We start from the raw sequence: 20,825 nt of genomic DNA on the forward strand, positions 1-20,825 counted from the left end.
TAAAAGCTTTTTTATGGCAACAGAAGAAAACGTTACTGTCCAGAGAGTTTAGGGAAAGCGAGGAGGTGTGTTTTGGAAGGGAAAGGGCGCATCTGAAGCCCGGGAGGTCAGCGTGGCCTTAGGGGAGCTCAGTGCAGGTAGCATGTGGTCATGTGGCTGAAGCCGGTGACCTCAGGGACTGTCCCCGACCCCGGAGAGCCCTTGCAGTGGCCGGCGGACAGCAGTGGGAGAGTTCTGTGTGTCCGCCCGGTTCCGGCGACCACTGCGGAAAGCAGAAATGTTCAAAACTTAGAGTCGCGGGTGATTAGTGGAGAGAGAGCACAGATTTCAATAATTTATTGTCGTCTCAATTTAAGAACAGAATCATTAACTACCTGTTTTGATTCGAAGCCAAACCCTGTGTGGTTTGGTGAATATCGGTGCACTTTTATTCATAAGTTTGTGTCTCAAATGATTAGATTCCGTCAGAGACAAAAATTATATAAATCGTTGCATAAGCGTGATTTATGTGCAAGCACTACAATATACCAATTAAGGAGAAGTTTCATTATTGATGCCACAGGAAAATGAAAATGCTTTCTTCCCTTACATTCATCACTAGCAAGCAATTTTTGTCGAGCAACTCAAAATAGTCTAAGATCCTACAGCTTTTAAACACTCGGAGTTTCCCTGAAGATGCGATGATTAAACAGAGGCCTGAAGGGATACTGGGACTTAATGAGAGGAAGCAGGCAGGGCTGGGAGGAGCGTTGCCTTCCAGCTGAGGCAAGTCCACGTGCCCAGGGGCTGTGGGGAGTAGCGAGCAGAGCTCCTGCCCTCCGGGAAGCTTACATGAGATCACCAGGAAGGTCTTGGCGCTCTGTTCGATGTGCCTGGGACGCAGCAAGCTGCCGGGATGTGCTAGCCAAGACCAGCCCTCATTCTAAGGTAACTGAGGATGGACATGGCCACACAGGTGTACCCCGAAAGCAAGCAGGTGACCGTTGTGCCTCCCTATGGGCATGTGGCTGGTGACACTGTCTGTGACTTTCCTGTGGCTCATCAGCTCTCAGATGGCATTCCTCTCAAAGGCTCTCCCTCCTCCCTCCACCCAGCCTCCATATCTGGTAACTCCGTCCCGGGGTTTTGCCCAGCATCTGGCCTTGTCCGGCCCTCGGAGCTGTCTGTCACCAGGCGGCACTGCAGCAGCTCTCTGTCCGGTGCCTCTAAGATTCAGTAGGACATGCGAGCGGCACTGATGACATTCCTCGTGCAGCCGGATGCGACACCTCCAGGCCCTGTGGGCACCTGAGAGGCTCAGACAGCCTTTCCTCTTGGCCCTTCCTGTGGTCTGGCGCTCACCTTTTGCTGCAGCAGCTGCCAGGAGACGGGCTGGCCTCCACGGCCCAGCCCCTGCATCCACCTCCCACGGCTGTTCTTCCCTGCAGGCCTGCGGCCTTGAATGCAGAGCCCAAGAAAAGGCTCAGGCGCCCCTCTTGCTGTGCCTAAGGGCGGGTCAGTGGGAGCTGTCGGGCCAGCAGCCGATCCTGGTTTGCCCAACGACCCTTGGTTCGAACGAGGGGTCTGACTCAGCAGATTCCTGGCTGCCTATATCCACGGGAGTTTGGGGCACAGAGCAGCGCTTGAATTACTGAGACGCTGAGAACAGTGTTTCGTTGAAATACCCAGAGGAACAGAAGCATGGTTTGGGGGCAGCTCCACAGGCTTTTCACATCCTCACGTGGCCATGAAGCAGATTAACAGCTATTGTGTGCAGCCTCCATTCCTCCAGTGGCTGGTCCGGAGGCCGGAGGCCGGAACTCACCATTGTGTGAGGCCCAGCTTTGTGTCCTATGCGTCAGACAGGGGTGGGGGGGGGGGAGGTCGGGGTCTTGTGCCCCAGATGTCCATCTTCTAAACCCTCCGGGCGCAAAATGATATTAACAGATTTCATCAACAAAAACTGGCCATGACTTTGTAGCTGGCAAAGAATTTGCAGAGGCCTTTCCTGCACTCTTCTCCTCGCCCAACAGACGCAGGCTGCAGGGTCTGTGGCCTCGGGGCGGTCAGAGCGGGTGGAGACTTCGTGAGGCTGTCTGGATACCCAGTCTTGTGCCCCGTGCACGCGTTTCCTTACGTGGTGTACTCTGCGAGCTCTCAAAACCTGGGGACCAGTTAGAAGCCTTCTGTTTGGTGGAGGGTCGGGAGCCCTCATTTCTTCTTCTTGCCATCACCATTTTCTTTCCTCTTCTGTTTCTCACTGTTTCCCAGTAATTTCAGCAGGTCCTCTCACCTCTTCCTCTCAGCTCTCCCAAAAGAATGTAGGCTCCCCAAGGACGGTAGTAATTTTGTTTTTCATTCACAGCGCTATTCCCAGCCTCACCACCCTTGCCTGGCACATGGCAGGCACTCGGCAAATATTGGTTCCGTGGAGGAAGGTTTTGCCAGACTGCCCCTGTTTCTAGTGCTGTCTGTGGCATATTCCTGTGCAGCCGTCCCAAACCCAGGCCACCCGCTGCACACCACTGAGGAAGAGGAGGGAGGACAGGTTACCTGCAAGTCTCCCGTGACCTGCCAGCCAGTAGTCCGCTGGCCTCTTCCCGCGCCTGAAGGCCCAAAGCGTTGTCCGGGACTCCTGTTCCGTGCCCAGTGGAGCAGTGTTAATGTGAAGATGCTTGAAACGCTTTCCCGGGGGAATGAGAAGGCATAGACTCATGTGCTAGAGCATGTGGGTGGGTTGACCCAGCCCGCATTTCTCAATGTGCATGGCCCTCCCCCCACCCGCTGCCAGAGTCTGAGAGGGTGAAGCACAGAGACCCTTGGGAACTTACAAGCCTACATGACCCATGCACCAGATTTTAAAATATGGATTATATTGATAGGGAACTTGGGAAGTCGTAGGGCAAAAATACTCCCCAATTCAAATTCAAAGCGGCGCCATCCTGCAAGTCCGAAAGGCTTTTTTCTGGACTTGCTGACCATGATTCAATCAGCAGATGTCCCCGTGTCATCCTTGGGCGCGTCCCTTCCATGTTGCCTCATTTCGGAAAAGCAGAGTGTGCCGCTGGCGTTGTCGCAGGGAAATAGTTATGGTGATTTGCATTTTGTTTAAGGAAAGTAATCTTTCTTTTACTTCCAGTGCTTATTAAAAGCTCGTCTTTGATTAAGCATCCTTTGCTTTTGTTTTTGTTTTGTTTCCCCCCCAGCATCATTGACAAGGAAGTTTCCTTGATGGCAGAAATGGACCAAGTCAAAGAAGAAGCCAGTAAGTACATTCCTGGTTGCTGGACCAGGGGCCTCTTAGTCAGAAGCTACCTGTAGGTCAGATTCCAAGTTGGGTCCTGAAATCCACACGGTTTTCCGGCTCCGTAACCTTGGGCAGTACGTCACTTAGCCCCTGGGAACCTCCGTGACCTCGTGTGCGAAGGGGCATAGCAGCACCCACTGCGCACGTGCAGAATAGGCCCTCGGCAAGTACCAGCTGTGAGCGGAGCTACTTCAAGTCCAGAGGGACTTTGGTGCGTATAATGGGCTACTTCTAGTTGTTGGATTTAAAATGACATTAATCTTCGTCTTAAACTTTAAAACATGACTTTTAGGCTTTCACAACTTACAATTCTTGCTCTACAACTTGCACAGTCCTCTTCACTTCGTCTTTTTTTTTTTTAGGTTCAACTAACTTAAGTCCAACAAATTTAATTTCCCTGAAAAAATAAGTCCCATTTGAAACTTAAATTCCTCTTCACATCTTAAAGAACATTTATGAATTTAATATATCTGAGGGGTTTTTTTTGTGTTTTTTTTTTTTTTAATCATATCAGGCGTCTGACCAGACAAACTCACAAACCTAATGGACAAAGTACCCCAAGCTTGTCAGCAACTCTTATAAGATTAGCAGTTCAGACTCAGAGATGCACTTAGTGAACTTTTCTTGACCCGCTCCAGCCCCGTTCACAAACGTAGTCGAATTGGCTGACACCTGCCAACGTGACACCTCAAAAGAAGATGAATTGCATGTTTTAAATTGAAACCACAAGTGAGATTGCCCAATGGACCAGACACTAAACAATGAACACACTCAGACGATCTTGATCATTGCAAAACTTTGCCTGGTTTTAACACAAAATATTTGTTCCCTGGGTTTGATTTATTTTGTTCTCTTCATACTGGTCTCTAAACCTTTCCGCTGCGGTGAGTTCCCGAGACAGCCGGTAGGGCAGACTTGCCGTTTCAAATGGGCCCAGGCTCGTGGGTTGGAAATTCCAGCCGAGACAAGATTGCACAATCAGATCCAACACAAGCCCAAGTGGACACGGGGCGGGGGGGGGGGGGGGGGCGAGGAGCCTCTCTTAGCATTGACTGCAGCCTGCTCTGTTCATGGAAACCCTGAAACCATGTTTTTAAGCTGGGATTTACTTTCACAATTCCTGTCTCCTGAGCATTTTAAAGTCTTCATCTTTACTTAGATTTTTATCTCGTGAATTAGATAAATGGCAGTCTGCCACCCCAGCCGGGTTTCAGCTAAATGCCTTTACCTTTGACAGCAATGCATCTCTTTTACCAGAATGAAGGATCAGGCCAGATCCTGCATTCTTTTTACATTTTTCTTGCCTGGCCCGTGTCCGTACGTCAGTAGTCTCTTTATGGAAAATAGCTACTGTTATTTTTCTTACCCAGCTTTTCTAAATAATGACAAGCAAACTTCCAGGATCTAAAATAGAGCAGGTTTGATGAAATAGAACTAAATGTGGTCCAGGGTCAAGCTGTGGGATAGTTAGGTCGGCACACAATCCCTTTGATTGAGGCATTGTTTTATGCTTCTACCACTGGTTGGCTTCCTCGGGAAGAGTAGGATCCCACAGGAGGGGGTGTTTCCTGTGTCTCAGGTAGAGCTTACCTCCCTTTCCCGTCTCATGCCCTGTTGGTAACAACTCTGAGCCGACACAGACACAAATGCTCCTCTGGCACCCAAACAGAAAGCGGCTGGCACATCGCTTTCTGAGGGGTTAACAAAGCACCCGCAATTTCATGCGCTCGTTCTTCTTCTCGGGACAGTGTGAGGTGCCAGGACCTCAGGAACTCGAAGCCTCTCTGGAGAGCCCCCCGTTTTCACAGCTCGCTCGGTCGGGAAACGTTTGCCGTGTGCTGCCCTGGGTGCGAGCATGTTAGTGCCTGGGACAGCAGCCACGGGGGAGGCCTGTGGCCGCTCTCAGGCCGCTGCCCAGAGCTGGGGAAGCCGGTCCCCATGCACTGGAGGCAGCAGAACCGAGTTCCAATCCACGTTCTACCCATTTACTGGCTGTGTGACCTTGAACCATTTCGTTAATGACTCAGACTCTGTGGTTACACATCAGAAAGGGGGGAATAAGACTAGTACCGAGGCCCAATTGGCGTGGCTCGGCGGTTGAGCGTCAATCTATGAACTAGGAGGTCACAGTCAGGGCACATGCCCGGGTTGTTGGCTCGGTCTCCAGTGCGGGGCATGCAGTAAGCAGCCGATCAATGATTCTCTCATCATTGATGTTTCTGTCTCTCTCTCTCTCCCTCTCCCTTCCTCTCTGAAATCAATAAAAATATATTAAAAAGAACAGTACCTATCTCAAATAGCTATTGTAAAGGCGAAATGAGAAAATCCGTGCCAGGCGCTAAGCTCTGTCAGCAAAGGGCAGCCCCGCCCCGCCTGGACGGTCGCACGGTGCAGGTCAGGGGCCAGGCGGCCCCTCAGGTGGCAGGCCTGTGTCAGCCGTGTCTTCTCCACACACAGAAGCTGGGAGCCTTTCTCCCCACAAGGTACTGAACCATCTTTACAGCCGCCACCTTGAGCTTGCTTGTCTACGGCCTCGCAAGTACTTTTCATTTCCTGCACACCGTAGAAACCATATTTCCTCAATTATAACATAAGCTTCTGATATCCCTCATGGCACCTAACACAATACTGAGAAGGCTGTAGGCACTTCCTAACATTTGTTAAACAAACCATTGTAATTCATTCAGTGTCTATATGACTGCAGTACCCAATATCAGTGAACACTGCGGTAATTACAAACAGAGCAGGTATATTCTGGATGAATACATCTCGCTTTATTAGTAATATTCGTAGTGAGCTTTTCCTGAATGTACGGTACTAACCCCTTCTCACGGTTACTGCATGTGGCTTCACAGTGGCCTCGCCAGGTGTGGGGTTATCACACTGCAGGCGCGGGAAGCAGGTGCCGCAGTGCGGTGGCCCCAGACTTTGTCCGTGGACCAGGGAGCGGAAGGCCCACATGGGCAGGCCCTTGGAGGACCAAGTTGACCAGAGATGTGGGAAGAAAACATTACATTCATAGGAACACAGACACATTGTGAAATGAAATGCAAAATTCACAAGAATTTTTTCAGGACTAAAAAGGATTTCAAAGAATCTTTGTGTCTGAAGAGCTACTTCTGCCCCAGCTCCCTGCGTCCCAGGGTTTCAAGGACACTCCCCCGCTATGGAGTTTTATTTAAGAAGCCCTCAACATGTTCCAAGGTCCAGGCACTAGGGGCAAGCTTCCAGTGTGTTTCAGGAACCTGAAGGAATTTATGAGTCCTGTTGAGAAAACGGATTGCGGCATACCAGATGCTGTTCACAAAAGTGCCTAAATAAGAGTCCGCGTGCAGGGGAAACCTAAGGCGGTGTGAACTGTCCCCCCCCCACAGATGTATCAAAGGAGGGTGCTCTCAAAACACACTTGTTACTCTATTTTAAATTTTAGGATCAGGGAATTTTAGGATCCGATCTGGTTTTGTTTTTTTGCTTTTTATTTCTGTGATTGATGTTTTTGAGGTGAAATAAATGCCTCCCCCCAAAGCATTTAGCTTTAGATCCCAAGTTTTAAGGCTTTCTCATCATGAAAGGCTTTGAAATGTTAATGAGACTGTATGTAAAACTCATCGAAACATTTGCTGATGCAAAATTTGCATTCCCTTGCACATCTACAAGAGTGTAAACGAAGACTTTATTGGTGACCTTGCACCTGCATTCCTATTTTAGGGCCCATTTATATCTATTTCTACAAAATCTTTTGTTTGGTGTGAATGCCCAAGTTCTACCTAATCAAAAAGAACAATTGCCCCTAATTGTCACCAGTCTCGTAAATGATCCATTGAGAAATGTCGACCTGCTTAACTGTGTCGTCACTCAGGGTCCCCTGACCCTGTGCTAGCTGCTTGTCAAGTCTGGGCCTTCAGCATTTTTTAAGACTTTGCATGAAGAAAGGACTTTGTTTCATCTTCTCACTCAGAAATAATTTTCCCATGTTCCGTCCGTAGGTTGAATTATACTGGCAAACAAATAATCAAAGGTACGAGTCCTAGACATTGTTGAGTGGCCCCTGTAGGAAAGGAACCTCTGTCCTCTCTGCATATTCCTTTTAAGGAACGGATTCATTCATTCATTCAATCCATTCAGCCAACATGCGTGCCAGCCCCGAGGTGTTACGGGCGCAAACAACGGCATGTGCAGTCTCTGCTGTGATGGAGGATGCCTGTGGCAGAGGCCGGGCAGGTGACATACATTGGCCGACAGGGCAGGGAGCGACCAGGCCCGGTGAGCGCCGAGCTCCGCCGGAAAAGGGCAGCAAGTTCTCAGCTCCAGCCAGTTGCTGCGACAGGGAAATCCTCGCAAACCATGGCCAGAAATTCCCGTTATCTGAAGAGAAGCCAGAAATCCAGCTCTCACACGGGCTCTCCTCGTTTGCAAATGTGGGCAGTTAATTTGAAAAATTAACTTGTCATGTGCAGACCAAACAAAACGTATGTGCTCTGTAGCCAAAAGTGAAAGTGGGCCACCTTTTCGTGTCCTCGGGTCTGACTGGGTAACCTGGGACATCGTGCGGTGATATGCTGTCTGTGGTCAGATGGAAATTCCCTGTATTCCGCCAGGCTACCTGGTATAAGCGGGAGGCGGGGGAGTCCCCGTGAACAGCTAGCGCATGGTTAGAGTAGTTTGGCAATGGTAAGGCTTTAGTTGTAGATTTCTTATTTTATTGACATCTCGGCATAAAAAGTAATGTTTTTCTGTCTGAAGAATGGTTTCTGATGTGCAGGAAGTCTTCTTAACTCTGGACTGCCTCTGAACTTCTTGGGAGGTTTTAAGGTGACTGTTTTTGACATTGACGAAGTAAGACCTCTCACAGTGAGAAGTCACATTGTTTGGCTCTGCGTGGGTGCTGTGAATCAGGTCTCGGGAAGCAGTTGACCTTCGTTCAACCTGGAACGGGATGTGACGTGTGCATAGTATCTTAGTTAGATGGGCCTCTCCTTTCTTACAACTCAAAATATTTGTCCAAATGAATGAAGGCATATCTATGTGGCTTGAATTAGAGAGCTACAAGTCTATCTGTTGAAAGACCAGACTTCATATTAAATCTCACCCCATAGGTTTGTGCTCATTGCTTTTGAGTTTCATGATCTTTCGGGAAACACACACATGTACACACACACACACACACACACACACACACACACACACACACAGATTATCTTGTGGGTTACTACATCTACTTGAGCCGTAGTCCATCTGACAGATGTGTGAAATGTGGTGCCAGCGAGCCCCCTGGTGTCTTCGCTGCGTGTGCAGATGCTAAGGAGTGCCCACGAATCCAGCTCAAAGGGGCTTTGACTCGCCCTTGAGATGTTTCCACGGGGACACCAAAAACAAAGACAGGACACTCTGGTCTGGAACTTCCATCTGATTACAGAATGGAAACATGTCTGCAGAGTGTCAAAAGAAAAGGCATTTTTAGCTCACAAAAATCCAATCAAATGAACCCTTTATGTCATACTCCAGTAACACAGCTGGTTGCCCCGGGGGTGTGTAAAAGTTCAGGAAGTCTGGTGCTGTTAGAATGTAATAGGACAGCACACAGAAGAACGAGTTTGGCTTAGTGGACTCCTATCTTTGTAATGCCATTCAGATAGGATTTTAATAAGTGTCCTTTTTTTGGAATAGCTGTTCTGAGTAACGCACACATTGAAAAGTCCAAATTAAGCCCATGAGACCAGATGCCAGTGAGGAAAATGGAGAAGACTGTGGGTGTGCAGTGACTCAGAGGGATCGCGCTTGTTTGGGATGGGTGGGCTAGGGCACCCAGACCGGGTGGTTGGTGGTAAGCACCAACGCAAACCCACCTCGCTGACCAGCTCAGAAAGCAGCCACGGTCCAGCGAGTGACCACTCTGCAGGAGGAGAACTGACTCCCAAGAACTCAGGTCACGTGCTGTGTTTACATTGCTGGCACTAACGTATTCCCTCTCACTTGGCAGTGGAAATCCTGACGGCTCGTCAGAAGAAGGCAGAAGAACTGAAGAGGCTCACTGATCTGGCCAGTCAGATGGCAGAGATGCAGCTGGCCGAACTCAGGGCAGAGATCAAGGTCAGTTCCCAGCGACCGCAGCCTGGGTCCCGAGCCCTGAGCCCGAGACCTGACCCCATCACGTGTGTATGGCACCCATAGAGCTGCTCTCTGAAGACCCAGCGTCTCACACCCAGCTCCCTTTCGCAGGGCTGAAGTCGAGAACAGGAGGCGGAAAAACCTTCTAATCGCTATATCTACGTATATATGGTTTGAATGGGCATTAATAGAGAGGGAGGTACAAGCTATTTTCTTAGGTGGTGGGGACTGACCTAAATACAATGTATTCAAACGTGAATTACAGCTGGGATGGGGTGTTATCTTCACCTTATGTAACTTGTGTGTGTACATAAACACACCATGTGAACACCCTAAGTGTAAACTCAGTGGAACAGTAAAGATTCTAGAGAATACACAGTGTGTGGAGACCTCTCCCCTACGTCCTTGCCTAGCTTAGTTGCCCTTTTGTTAAGGGCACCCCCCCCAAGTACGTGGTCACTAGCTTTCAGGGGTTCGCAACAGAAACCGACCCTGGCTAACCTCCAGAACAAGTGAGATGGGAAAGAGCGTGAGTGTAGCTCACCAACGCAGAGTGGGCTCTGAAGACTCCAACTGCAGTTGGGCAGAAGCCTGGGCAGTTTGGGTAACTAGGCAGCAGGAATTATCAGACGCTCCTCGAGGCACCATCAGCCATTGTGGCCCATTCGATTCAAGTCCCAGAGAGAAACTCTGACCGGCCTCTAGTGGGTCACAGCCACCATTGAGCCCAGGAGGTCTGATTGACAGACCACCCCCCGCCCCAAGACTGTGGGTCTTTGAAACCATGTTGGGGTACAGTTACCAGAAGGAGAAATGGTTACCAGAAAGGCAAAAACAAGTATCTACAATAAAATAGGAAGTTACAACTTATAAGTTTCCCCTTATTCTCTTCACACACACACACCAGCCTCTGACCTACTTCTTGGGAACGAGAGTACTTTGAAGCTACAGGCTTTATAAGTAGGATTGTCTGCCCATCTGGCATGAAACTGGTTAGGCAAGTGAGTCCCAGTCTCCTTGCTTTGGTTGGGCATGAAAAGGAGCAGGAGAAGGACCCCAAGAGTCCTGGAAGGCTATCGGTCTTTTCTTTCTCAGCTTCTCCTCTGACCTCGGTTGCTTTCCACCCACCCAGTTGCCATGGCCTCCTAATTCATCTTTGTGCCTCCACTGACTCCCTCCAGCCTGGCCGTCCACCCTCACACGGGAGGTGCAGCTCCAGAGCAGGTCTGATCTTCCCTCAGAGCAAACTCCACAGCTGGGCTCCAGTGTCTACACATCCAACTTGTCTCTCCCTCTTATTAGAACACTAGAGGTCCGGTGCACAAATTCGTGCACAGGTGGGGTCCAGCTGGCCTCGCCCCTGGTCGAACTCCCCATCGAGGGGACAAATTGCATATTAGCCTTTTATTATATAGGATGAAGTGAGGAGTATGAAGTCACCAGCTTCCTCGTCTGTTGAAATTATTCATCTCCCAAGTTTTGTTTCTGCCTGTCAGAATCCCCCTGAACATAACATGGTTAATAACACAGGCTTTGGGCTGAAACAGACTAACTCCTACAACCTCAGATAAGTTACAGATTCTTAGAGCCTCAAGTCCCCTCTATGTAAAATAGGGATAATAATAGTACTGACTTCATAGCACTGTGATCAGATGAAAATGAGATTATCTGTTAAGAATTTGGCCCATTTTTTTTTTAATGTTTCAGCTCAAATGCTTCCCTTACATAACTCCCCCTCCCCTCAGTGGGAAATAATTTCTTCCTTTTATTTATTTTTTTCTTCTTCTTCTTCCGCTTTTATATTCCTGAAGCACATCCACGGTCACCCGATGTTGTAGTTGGTGGTATCTGTTTCCCTTGCCACGTGGTAAACTCTCTGGTAAACTCCAGGAGGAACTGAGTCATAGCTATTTCTGCATTTCTCACTCTGTCTTCTGCACATAAATCTTCATTTCAAATGACTTGAAAAATAATCTTTTTCCCACTTCCTCTAACAGCACTTGGAATTCTACCAAGACAGGGGTTTTCTAGTTACTGGAAGCTACTCAGACTTCCTGGTCCCCTATGAACACAGAGAAGGGTGGCCCGACTGGCATGGCTCAGGGGTTGAACGTCGACCTATGAACCAGAAGGTCACTGGTTCGATTCCCGGTCAGGGCACATGCCTGGGTTGTGGGCTTGATCCCCACGGTGGGGCGTGCCGGAGGTAGCCCATCAATGATTCTCTCTCATCATTGATGTTTCTATCTCTCTCTCCCTCTCCCTTTCTCTCTGAAAATCAATAAAAATATATTTAAAAAAAAAAAAAAAACGGAGAGGAGTGTCTAGGGAAGAATGACATGTTTTCTCTTGAGGCGGAGTAATGCCTGAGCAGGCCATCAGCCACATCAGGAAGATGAGCTGGACCCAAAAACTTACAACAGGACAAAACCCTGCAAGGAGGGTGAGGGGTGCTACTAGGTTCAGGAGACGGTCCGGACGCTCACTGTGCCTGGATCGCCGTGTTGTCTAAGCCCAGGCAGGGGAAAGACGGGGCCCACGCGTGTCCCCAGGACAGGAAGGTGATCGTGCTCCAGGCCGGTCAAAGCCAGGTCTGACTCGGGGTCCTCGCAGCTAACACCAGCCGCGGCAGCGGCTCAGCAGAGAGGCGCCTGCCTGAGCCTCCGCCATCTCTGTCGCGTGGGCTAACTCCTGCTCTCCTCTCTTGCCTCCAGCACTTTGTCAGCGAGCGTAAATATGACGAAGAGCTCGGGAAAGCTGCCCGATTCTCCTGCGACATTGAACAGCTCAAGGCCCAAATCATGCTCTGCGGAGAAAGTGAGTTGTGTGCCCTGGCTAAGCGACCCTGTACCAGTGAGCCCGGAGTTGCCATGTCAGGCGCGGTCCCCAGGGGGCTAAAGTGAGGTCCAAGGAGATTTAATGATCTAAGGTCATGACACAAGTCACTGGAAATGTCAAGATCTGAACTCAGAGTCTCCCGATGCCACTGCCCATCTGTAAATTCTCCGGATTTACTGAGCAGAATGGAACAGGTCAACTAGTTTAGACCTTTTGCAAACTTTCCTTAAGCAGAGCCAGATACACTGCCTCTCCCGTCCGAACAGCCTGCTCCGAGGTAGAGACCTGGTCCCCGGGAGTGTCTTCCTGATAAGTCAGGGCACAGCGGACACTGTCCTGAGGGCCCGGCTGGGGGTGCGCTGTTCGGCCGTGCCTGAGCCAGTCCCTCGTTTCTGAGCTGAGTGAAGTCTGCAGATAATGAAAGCCTTCAGTGCAGCCATTAGCGTTCGTCTTGTTCGCTATCAAGGCTTAATTAGAGCCGTTAATGCGCAACCAAACTGGCTGATTCTTTCCCCTCCTGCAGCCACCCACCCGGGCAGGGGCGGGGGGGGGGGGGCGGGGGAGGCGGGGAGCACCAAGGGCTCCAAGGGCGGCCACAGGAGGAAAGAGGACCGTGAGGGACGCGGAGTAGCCACAGCCTCAGAGTCAGCAGAGAAATGGAGATTTGGCTGCACTTTTTTTTTTGTCAAAGTGAAAATGGCTCTTTTTTTTCTGAGCATACAAAATATCAGCTTGATCTAAAAGTCACAGGCCCCCTGTTGGAGAGAATAGTTCTCCAAGGCCCCTTCCTTCTCAGCTGGGTTGAGAGCCCACAGCTACTGAACCAGCAAGTGGTCTCATCTGCGGGGAGTTAGGGCCCCCCTGACACTGAAGCTGGTCAGCACAAGAGCCACTGAAGTCCCCTGGCTGTTTGCACAGCCCCCACCATGCCACCGCCCCTCCGCTCTGAAACCAACGGACTAGGCTCCATCCCTGCCCTTCCCACTCCTCGTGTTCTCTGATCCCCACGAGTCCCCCCTGACCCTCTGGAAGAACCCGAGGATCAAGTCTGAGCCAGCACAGGTAGCAGAGAAAGTTGCTTCTAAAAGTTGGGGACAATTTGACGATTCAAAGGTCTCACTTTCCAGCCTGGTAGTCAAATTCTGGTGACCTGCGCAAGGGACTCGTGCCGTCACCCTTGGATCGATTCCCTCGGCCTCGCGCCAGGTCATCACCCAGAAACCATCCCTGATCGGCCTGCGTGGACTTGAGTGCTGGGCTTGGTGCAGACTCGCAGCGGGGCTGGAGAAAAGGGGGTGATGAAAGGCCAGATCACGCAGCTCGATGGAGTATAAGATGCCTTGGGGCCTCTCTTGGTCTGGCCCCAGGGTCGGGGGATGTGTACAGTCCAGGTGACAAAATCCCCGACACCCGTCCTGCTCTCACAACTTTGCGGCTCTGATGGGCCAAGTGTCCCTGACCTCCCGGTCTTCTGAGACCAACTGGCCAAGGGGTCTGAGGACAGCGACAGTGGGGTTGACCGTGGGAACCAGGAGCAGGCACAGCTGTGGACAGGGCCACGTGGGCACTTCAGGATTCATCACCCATCTTCCGTGTTCTTGACCTAAGGAATGTTAGAGTTGCGCCGATAGGTCTTCTTTCCTGCCAACGTCTCCCAACGTGGATGATCATGCTGGAACTGCAGTTCAGTGATTCTCACAGAAGGAACTTGGTGGTCTCGGGCACCAAGGGTCCTTTCGGATGACCTCTTTACAAATAAAAGCTTTCCTTCGTGTTTTCATGAAGCCCCACGTCCTCGTGGGTCTCGGAGGCAGCCGTGGCCGTGGCCCAGCCCTTGACGCCGCGCTTTCTCGTTGCAGTTACGCATCCAAAGAACAACTATTCGTCCAGAGCCCCCTGCAGCTCTCTGCTGCCGCTGCTGACCACGCACGCCGCGGCCTCTGGGAAACAGAGCAACTTCGCCAGGAAGTCCACTCACAAGCCCTCCGAGGGCAAAGCCGCAACCCCCAAAACGGCCGGCAACCTGCCCAGCACCGTGGACAGCGCTCACCAGGCCACACTGCCCAACAAGCAGGTACGGGCTGGGGGCGGGGCGGGGGTGGTGTGGGGGGCACCTTCTGCGTTCCCTCGGGTCCCACAGATCCTGGTCCTTGGGGCCAGGAAGAAACCACTGGTCCTTAGAGGAAGAAAACAACTGCTGGACTCAGAGCTTCCTGGGGCCCCACCAGGCCCTCCCACCCCCAGCAACTTGGCCTGGCCCCGGAGCCTCCACCCACCTGGCTGGCCCCAGGGCCTCCCCTGGTGCATCCCGTCTGCATGCCATAGGCCCTTCCGTGTGGAGGAAGTGCCTGTTCACGCCTGACACGTCAGAGAAGAGCCTGCAGGAGATGGCTCCCCTCCTCCCTGAGTGCCTCCACCCCCGTCCCCGGGACTGGCCCGCAGGTGGAGGGGACTCGCGCAGACGTGGGGACAAGACTCGCAGCCTGGCTTCTGACACCATGAGGGAGGAAATCCGGCATTTGTTTTTTCAGATTCTTTAATTCCTGCTTATGTTTAGTTTATCAGTAAGAGGCCAAAGTTAGTTCAAACTTCTCTCTCTTCTCTTGGGCCTTCAGGAAAGAGAACGCATTTCAGAATGGCATCATTCACTCTTATCTAGTATGTCCCCTGAAAATACAGTGTCCAAAGGGCAGTCTTCCTGCTGCTTCTGCACTGTCCTTGAGAAGCGATCGCCTCTTATCACTAGAGAAGGAACAAGAAATGGGACTGGACGGCGCAGAAGCTAGGCATGCTCTAAAGACAGTTAAGATTTCCAGGATGCTGGTTTTCTGACAGGTGCCCTGTTGGGTTTTGTGGTCTCAGTCGTTCAGAATTCTCATCAATGACACTGACGGGCGTTTCTCTGGCCCTGAATGTCTTCGTGTACTTGAACATCGGGCTGGAACAGGGATCCTTTCACATGTGCACAGCTGTGCGGTCACGATCAGATCTGTTTTCCTCGTCGTCTAATACACCTTCCCAGCTTTTGTCTTTGCTCATTATTAAACCCCCTGTGAGAAGTCTAAGATGTAGTCTGCGTTTCCCTTTCACAGTTTCTTTAGAAAGAGGCCAGGTTAAATGCTATCCACATAGATCAGCCGTGGGAAAACTACGGCCCACGGGCCGGATCCGGCCCGTTCGGCTGTTCTATCCGGCCCACGGAGCCGAAAGAGCGGAGGGTTCTCTTGCTCTCCCCTCTGCTCCTCTACTTTGAATTTATATTAGTTCACACAAACACTCCATCCATGCTTTTGTTCCGGCCCTCTGGTCCAGTTTAAGAACCCATTGTGGCCCTCGAGTCAAAAAGTTTGCCCACCCCTGACATAGATACTTTTCAGCTCGCTGTCCTTATCGTTTTCAGCAAAACATTGCAGGCGATGGCTCGTTTGAGTTGAAATGTACTTCCATATCCAAGCTAGAACACGGTCTATGGGGCAAGAAGGTCCCGTGTTTTAGAGTAACCCTTCCTGGTCCTCCCCCAGCCATGGCGCTCCCTGCAGAGCAAGACCAAGGAGATGTGCCTACCCAAACCTGTACCTCCCTACTGAAAAGTGCTCTACTACTTGAGATCCTGGAGTTCTCGTCCCATGTGTCCCCTAGCCTGCCTGTCCTGTTTGGACCATTTCCCTGGATACATCACCTTGAGAGCAGACCCCACTACAGTCTGCACACCCCCAGGTCCAAGGGTGGTTATCTGTGGGGGCGGGGGTGAAGCTGAGGTGCAGGCTGGAGGGGCTCCCCATTTGTGGGTGCAGGGCCCCTCCCAATGAGTGGTGGAGCCAGAGGTGAGAAGACCCAACGTCCAGGCAGGTGGGGTGGGGCTGCCTTTGTGCTCTTGCCCTGAGCCCAGAATTATCGGGGCTGCGTCTGCCCTAAACCTCTACCACCCAGTCGCACTGCACCAGCTAAGAACTTTGTGTCCATTTGTAACTCATACAGGTACACATTTCAATAATAGAAGTTTGATTTTCAGTAAAAGTCTGTGTTTGGGTGACAGCCTATCTGTGACTCTTGTCAGGAGAGAGTACGGGAAATGGGAATGGCTTCACCATTTTCTAACCGAAGACCTGGGCAAGCCCCTTAAATGTACCTCCCTCCTCGATAAAGTGAACAAGTAACAGCAACTACCGTACAGGGTGATTGTGATGACCAGTGGGATGGGACCGGCACACTGAACTCTTATTGGCCTCCAGGAATTCCAATATCTTTCTGTTCAACAGGCACAGACATGCTGGCCCCTGCTTCCTCTCTGCTCATCCCTGTGTTCTTGTCTGCCCGTTAGGTGAATGTGGCGTTTTTCACTGCGATCCTTCAAAACTTGTTGGCTGGCAACTGCAGCGTTTAGGAAAAGAACTAATTGCCTCTGTAAAAATGCGCATTACCATCCCACCAAGACTATCAGATACACCTGATCCCTGTGTTCATCCAAGATAACATTTCTGAACTAGGGTATTTATTTTGAAATAAAATAAAAAGAACTGTTCTAGAGCAGAAAAAATACAAATAAAATTTTCCACTTTTCTTCATAAATGCAGTGAAAATTCATATACGTAGTCTATACAGCCTGTCCTTGAAATTTCCATCGTCGAGGATCATCATTGCCCTGCTTCTGTGTGGCCTGTGCTTCTGCCCTATTTTAAGTTTCCTTCGTTTGGCCCGGTTCTCGAATTGCCCATCTTGTACCTCTGTCACCTCTCTCTCGACGTCAGCCATTTCCTTGGAGTTCCATTGACAAACAGTGGGTGTTCTCTTGCGCGAGGGTTTTATCAGCTTGACTCCGTTGCATGTTGTCCTGTTGTGGGTGTGAAACAGCCACCCTGGGGCTTAGAGATGTGCTTCCCTGATGTCTGCTGCTGTCCTCAGTTGTTTGCTGGCCTCTAACACCTACCTCTTTTCTTTTCCTTTATTGTAGAATACGTCTAACAGCCAAAGACGAAGGTTTAATCCACAGTATCACAACCGGCTAAACGCGTCTGCCAAGTCGCAGGGCGGCGGCAATGAAGCTGACCCGGCGGTGAAGGGCAACAGCCGCCACGAACACAGGAGACCCCCGCACAACGGCTTCCGCCCCAAGAACAAAGGCGGCGCCAAGAACCCAGAGGCCCCTCTGGGGACAAAGGCCCCCGAGGCCCCTGCCCATCTGGAGAAGCCCCGGCGGAGGCAGCACGCGGCAGACAGCGCGGAGGCCCGGCCTTTCCGGGGCGGCGTCCCCAGGGTGTCGCAGTGCAACCTGTGCCCCACGAGAATAGAAGTGTCCACGGAGGCCGCGGTCCTCTCGGTCCCCGCCGTGACCCTGGTGGCCTGAGCGGGGAGACAGGAAAGCGCTTCTCCCTCCGTTCCGGCTCCCGGCCCGAGGTGCTGACCCAGTTCGCTGCCAAAAGAGAATCAATCAGAATAGACCAACCCTGCGGGGTGGTGTCATCCTCTCGTAATCGTTTTTACTAATCCTCATAATCAGCTCTAGCTTGCTTCATCCCTCCCATGGCTTTGCTTGCCCCGTTGATGCTTTTTCTCATGGAGACGCTGCAGCAGCCTGGCCGGGCGTGCTCGCTCCTTGGTTCGGAAGGTCGGCACGTGGCTACGTGGCTCACGAGCGATCAGGGCCCGGCAGCAGCCAGCGTAGTAGCCGTGGTGTCATCCATCCGTTGGTCGTGGTTAGAGAGTTGCTGTTGAAACCAGTCTCACCGATCAGACAAACATGATCTGCTGAGGACACATGCGCTTTTGTAGAATTTAACATCTGGTGTTTTTCTGAAATATATATATATATACATATATATACATATATTGCTTTATTTGAAACAAATTAAACTATGCTGCATTTGACCCCCGGCTTGTTTCTGTTCTTGAGGCCCACGTGCTTCTGGAATGTATGTGCAGTGCTTTCGAGAAAACCTGAGCGGCTGGGGCTGTGGTTCGGGGCCCGGAACAATGCTGCTCCTCTTGGGACAAGTGTCCTGAAGGAAACGTGCCCAGCGGTGGCCCCTGCCAGCACCATGCACACACAGATGGAGCTGACCCCATCACCTGAGGTTCTGTGCGGCCAGGTGGAACCTTGGTTGCCAGTAACGTAAACCTCGGCTCAGCCCAGCTCCGTAAACACTGGTCCGGTGACTGAGATGTCCAGGGTCCAAGTACGTTTGGGGTCCAGTTTGACCAGGGCTCTCTCTTGATCTCAGGCCTCCTTTCCCCCTGCGGCTGACATTGTACTTAGAGTGGCAGCGAATGGCCACTTCGCTCCTAAAACTCAAGTCCATCCACAGCGTCCGCATGGAGCAAGTGTCTTCCACATTAGTCCCCGCAAAGGCCTTGCATATCGTTGGCCTAGAAGGCTGGTAGGCTTGTCCCTAAACCAGTCACCAAGGGGGAAGGTACAGGGGAGGGGGCAGCAAATGAGATGTGCTAATTAGCACCGGCTATTCAGCCTCCCCTCCTGGAGCTGGGGTGTAGCCAGCTCCCCAGAAGCATATGGGGCTGTGTAGGGAAGGGCTACTGCGACCCCAAGCAGGGAGAATGGATTCGGGGCGGGGGGTGGGGACCCAAACCCCAAGTTCCTGTCTCTGACTGCAGGGCCGCTCAGTTTAAAGTGCTTCCCAGCAAACTTCCACGTGTCCTACAGATTTGTTGGCCTCTTTCAAGTGCAAATGCTTGTTTTTCAGCTCTAACATTTTCTGGTTCTCTTCCACTGATCAGTTGAGCCTGCACACCACGCAAGCATCCATCTCTTCCTTTGCCAAGTGCAGGAGGATGTTTGCTCTCTCTGCAGAGGGCTTGCTGAGGTCTGGGTGTACCCAGAGATTTAATAGGAATTTTAAATGTTAAGTCACATTCCAGGAAGGAAGGAAGAGCTGTTCGTTCAAATAAGAAAGATAAATGTCTAGGCTGCCTTCCCGTTTATTCCATCGGAGGCCCTGAATTTAAATGTTACAAGAAGGAAGGACTTTGCACCAATTTTGTGTAGCAGGATTCAGCTCGCCACTGACTCGTGTCAGTTTATATGAGCCAGCTCTAAGGATGAGTCAAATCATTCTTGCAGCAGAAAAACAAGGCGTTTGCCAGGTCAGGAGTGCACACCTGCCTTGGGCAGGGTCGGGCCCAGCCACCCCTCAAACACATTCCTAAACACATAGCAAATGCTCCCAGTTCACCGCAAAGGAGCAACAACATCAACAATGCAAAGAGCATTCAGACCTATGTTTTCTTCTAGATTTTGCCTTTCTTGTAGACCCTGTGAACATTTACTAGTCTGCATTTTGAAACAGTAATTTCAATTATTTGGTTCCAATGCCAGCCATTGAAATACTATATTACTAAGTAGTCATCTGTTCTAGTGGAATCATTGGTGTGACCCTGGAGATCTGGGTCAAGTCTGCCATTCTTTTAAAATGTTTTAGTTCAGCCCAGCTGGCGTGGCTCCATGGTTGAGCACTGACCAGGAGGTCACAGTTCAATTCCCATTCAGGGCACATGCATGGGTTTCAGGCTCAATCCCCAGTAGGGGGTGTGCAGCGGGCAGCTGATGGATGTTTCTCTCATTGATGTTTATCTCTCTCCCTTCCTCTCTAAAATCAATAAAAACATATTTTTAAATGTTTTAAACTCCTTTAAAAAATCCACAGGCCATGTGCATTCTAGTCTCTCTTCTTAATGCACAATAGCCAGAAGAATCCACTCCTCTCTCTTGAACATATTTCCTAGCAGAGATTGAGACATTTCATTCCCAGGAAGATGGAATAACTTCAAAATTCACCTATGTTGTACCAAGACTCCATTTGTGAATTCCAAAGCTCCCTGTTGGGGTCCCAGTTACATTTCACATTTACATTTCATTTGAGAACCTGTGTACCCCAGCTCTGTGCTATTGAGACTCCTAGGGGGCTGAATGCTACTCAGCTCAGAAAGTTAAACACCAGTCAGAACACAACTGAGCCTCAGTCAAGGCCAAACAAGAGTTTGGGGGAAGAAACCAGAAACACACCACATCCGACTTAAAGCGCAGTTCACGGGCAGTTCAGTCCTGCCAGCATCGGAAAAAGAGGTTCTGATTAAACATTCTTTGGGAAGCGACATCCAATGAGGAGACTGGGAGAAGTTGCCAGACTACAACTGACCTACATATTTTTGCCAAAGAAGAGATTTGGGGATTTTGACTCTGAGAGCTTAGATTTGAGCCTCAACCTTGATTTAACCGCGAGGGAGAATCGGGGTCTGGACAGTTCTTTTCCCAGGGCAACTGAGGAGAAGGGGAGCAGAAGGGAGATAGCAGCTAGATGGGGAGGTGCCTGAAGGCAACACCCCTAGCTTCCTCCTTCCCTCCCGCCCGCCCTCCTGCTGGTTTACCGCACTGCCTGTGTAGAGTGCCCTCTTGTGTCCACAGAGGGTAAGACTAATTTCCCAGCAGACATTCTCTGACAGCGTCCATGAAATGCCTAATGGCACCTTTTTACCACACTTGCTTCAGAGGCCGTACCTAAAATTCGGGCACTGGTGGGCTAGGAGTCCAGATTGTTCTCAGGTACCAAAAACGAAGCAAAAGAGGAAGAGCCGGTCGCTG

At 50.7% G+C, this 20,825-nt stretch overlaps 1 protein-coding gene across 11 annotated transcripts in view; it reads left to right on the top strand.

The window, feature by feature from the left end:
• The window catches only part of SPATS2L (spermatogenesis associated serine rich 2 like), a 145,789-nt gene extending 127,692 nt beyond the window's left edge, over positions 1-18,097 (top strand). For all 11 annotated transcript variants that reach the window (XM_080670618.1, XM_080670626.1, XM_080670623.1 and 8 more), the window contains 5 exons: positions 3,186-3,244; positions 9,267-9,376; positions 12,109-12,211; positions 14,092-14,306; positions 17,184-18,097. In XM_080670618.1, the coding sequence (XP_080526744.1) occupies positions 3,186-3,244; positions 9,267-9,376; positions 12,109-12,211; positions 14,092-14,306; positions 17,184-17,576 (880 nt within the window). In that variant the 3' untranslated portion in view covers positions 17,577-18,097. The remainder of the gene's footprint in view (positions 1-3,185; positions 3,245-9,266; positions 9,377-12,108; positions 12,212-14,091; positions 14,307-17,183) is intronic.
• Positions 18,098-20,825: the final 2,728 nt, after the last annotated feature.

The sequence above is a fragment of the Plecotus auritus genome (genome assembly GCF_963455305.1).
Source record: "Plecotus auritus genome assembly, chromosome: 5".
In the NCBI taxonomy this organism is placed as follows: Eukaryota; Metazoa; Chordata; class Mammalia; order Chiroptera; family Vespertilionidae; genus Plecotus; species Plecotus auritus.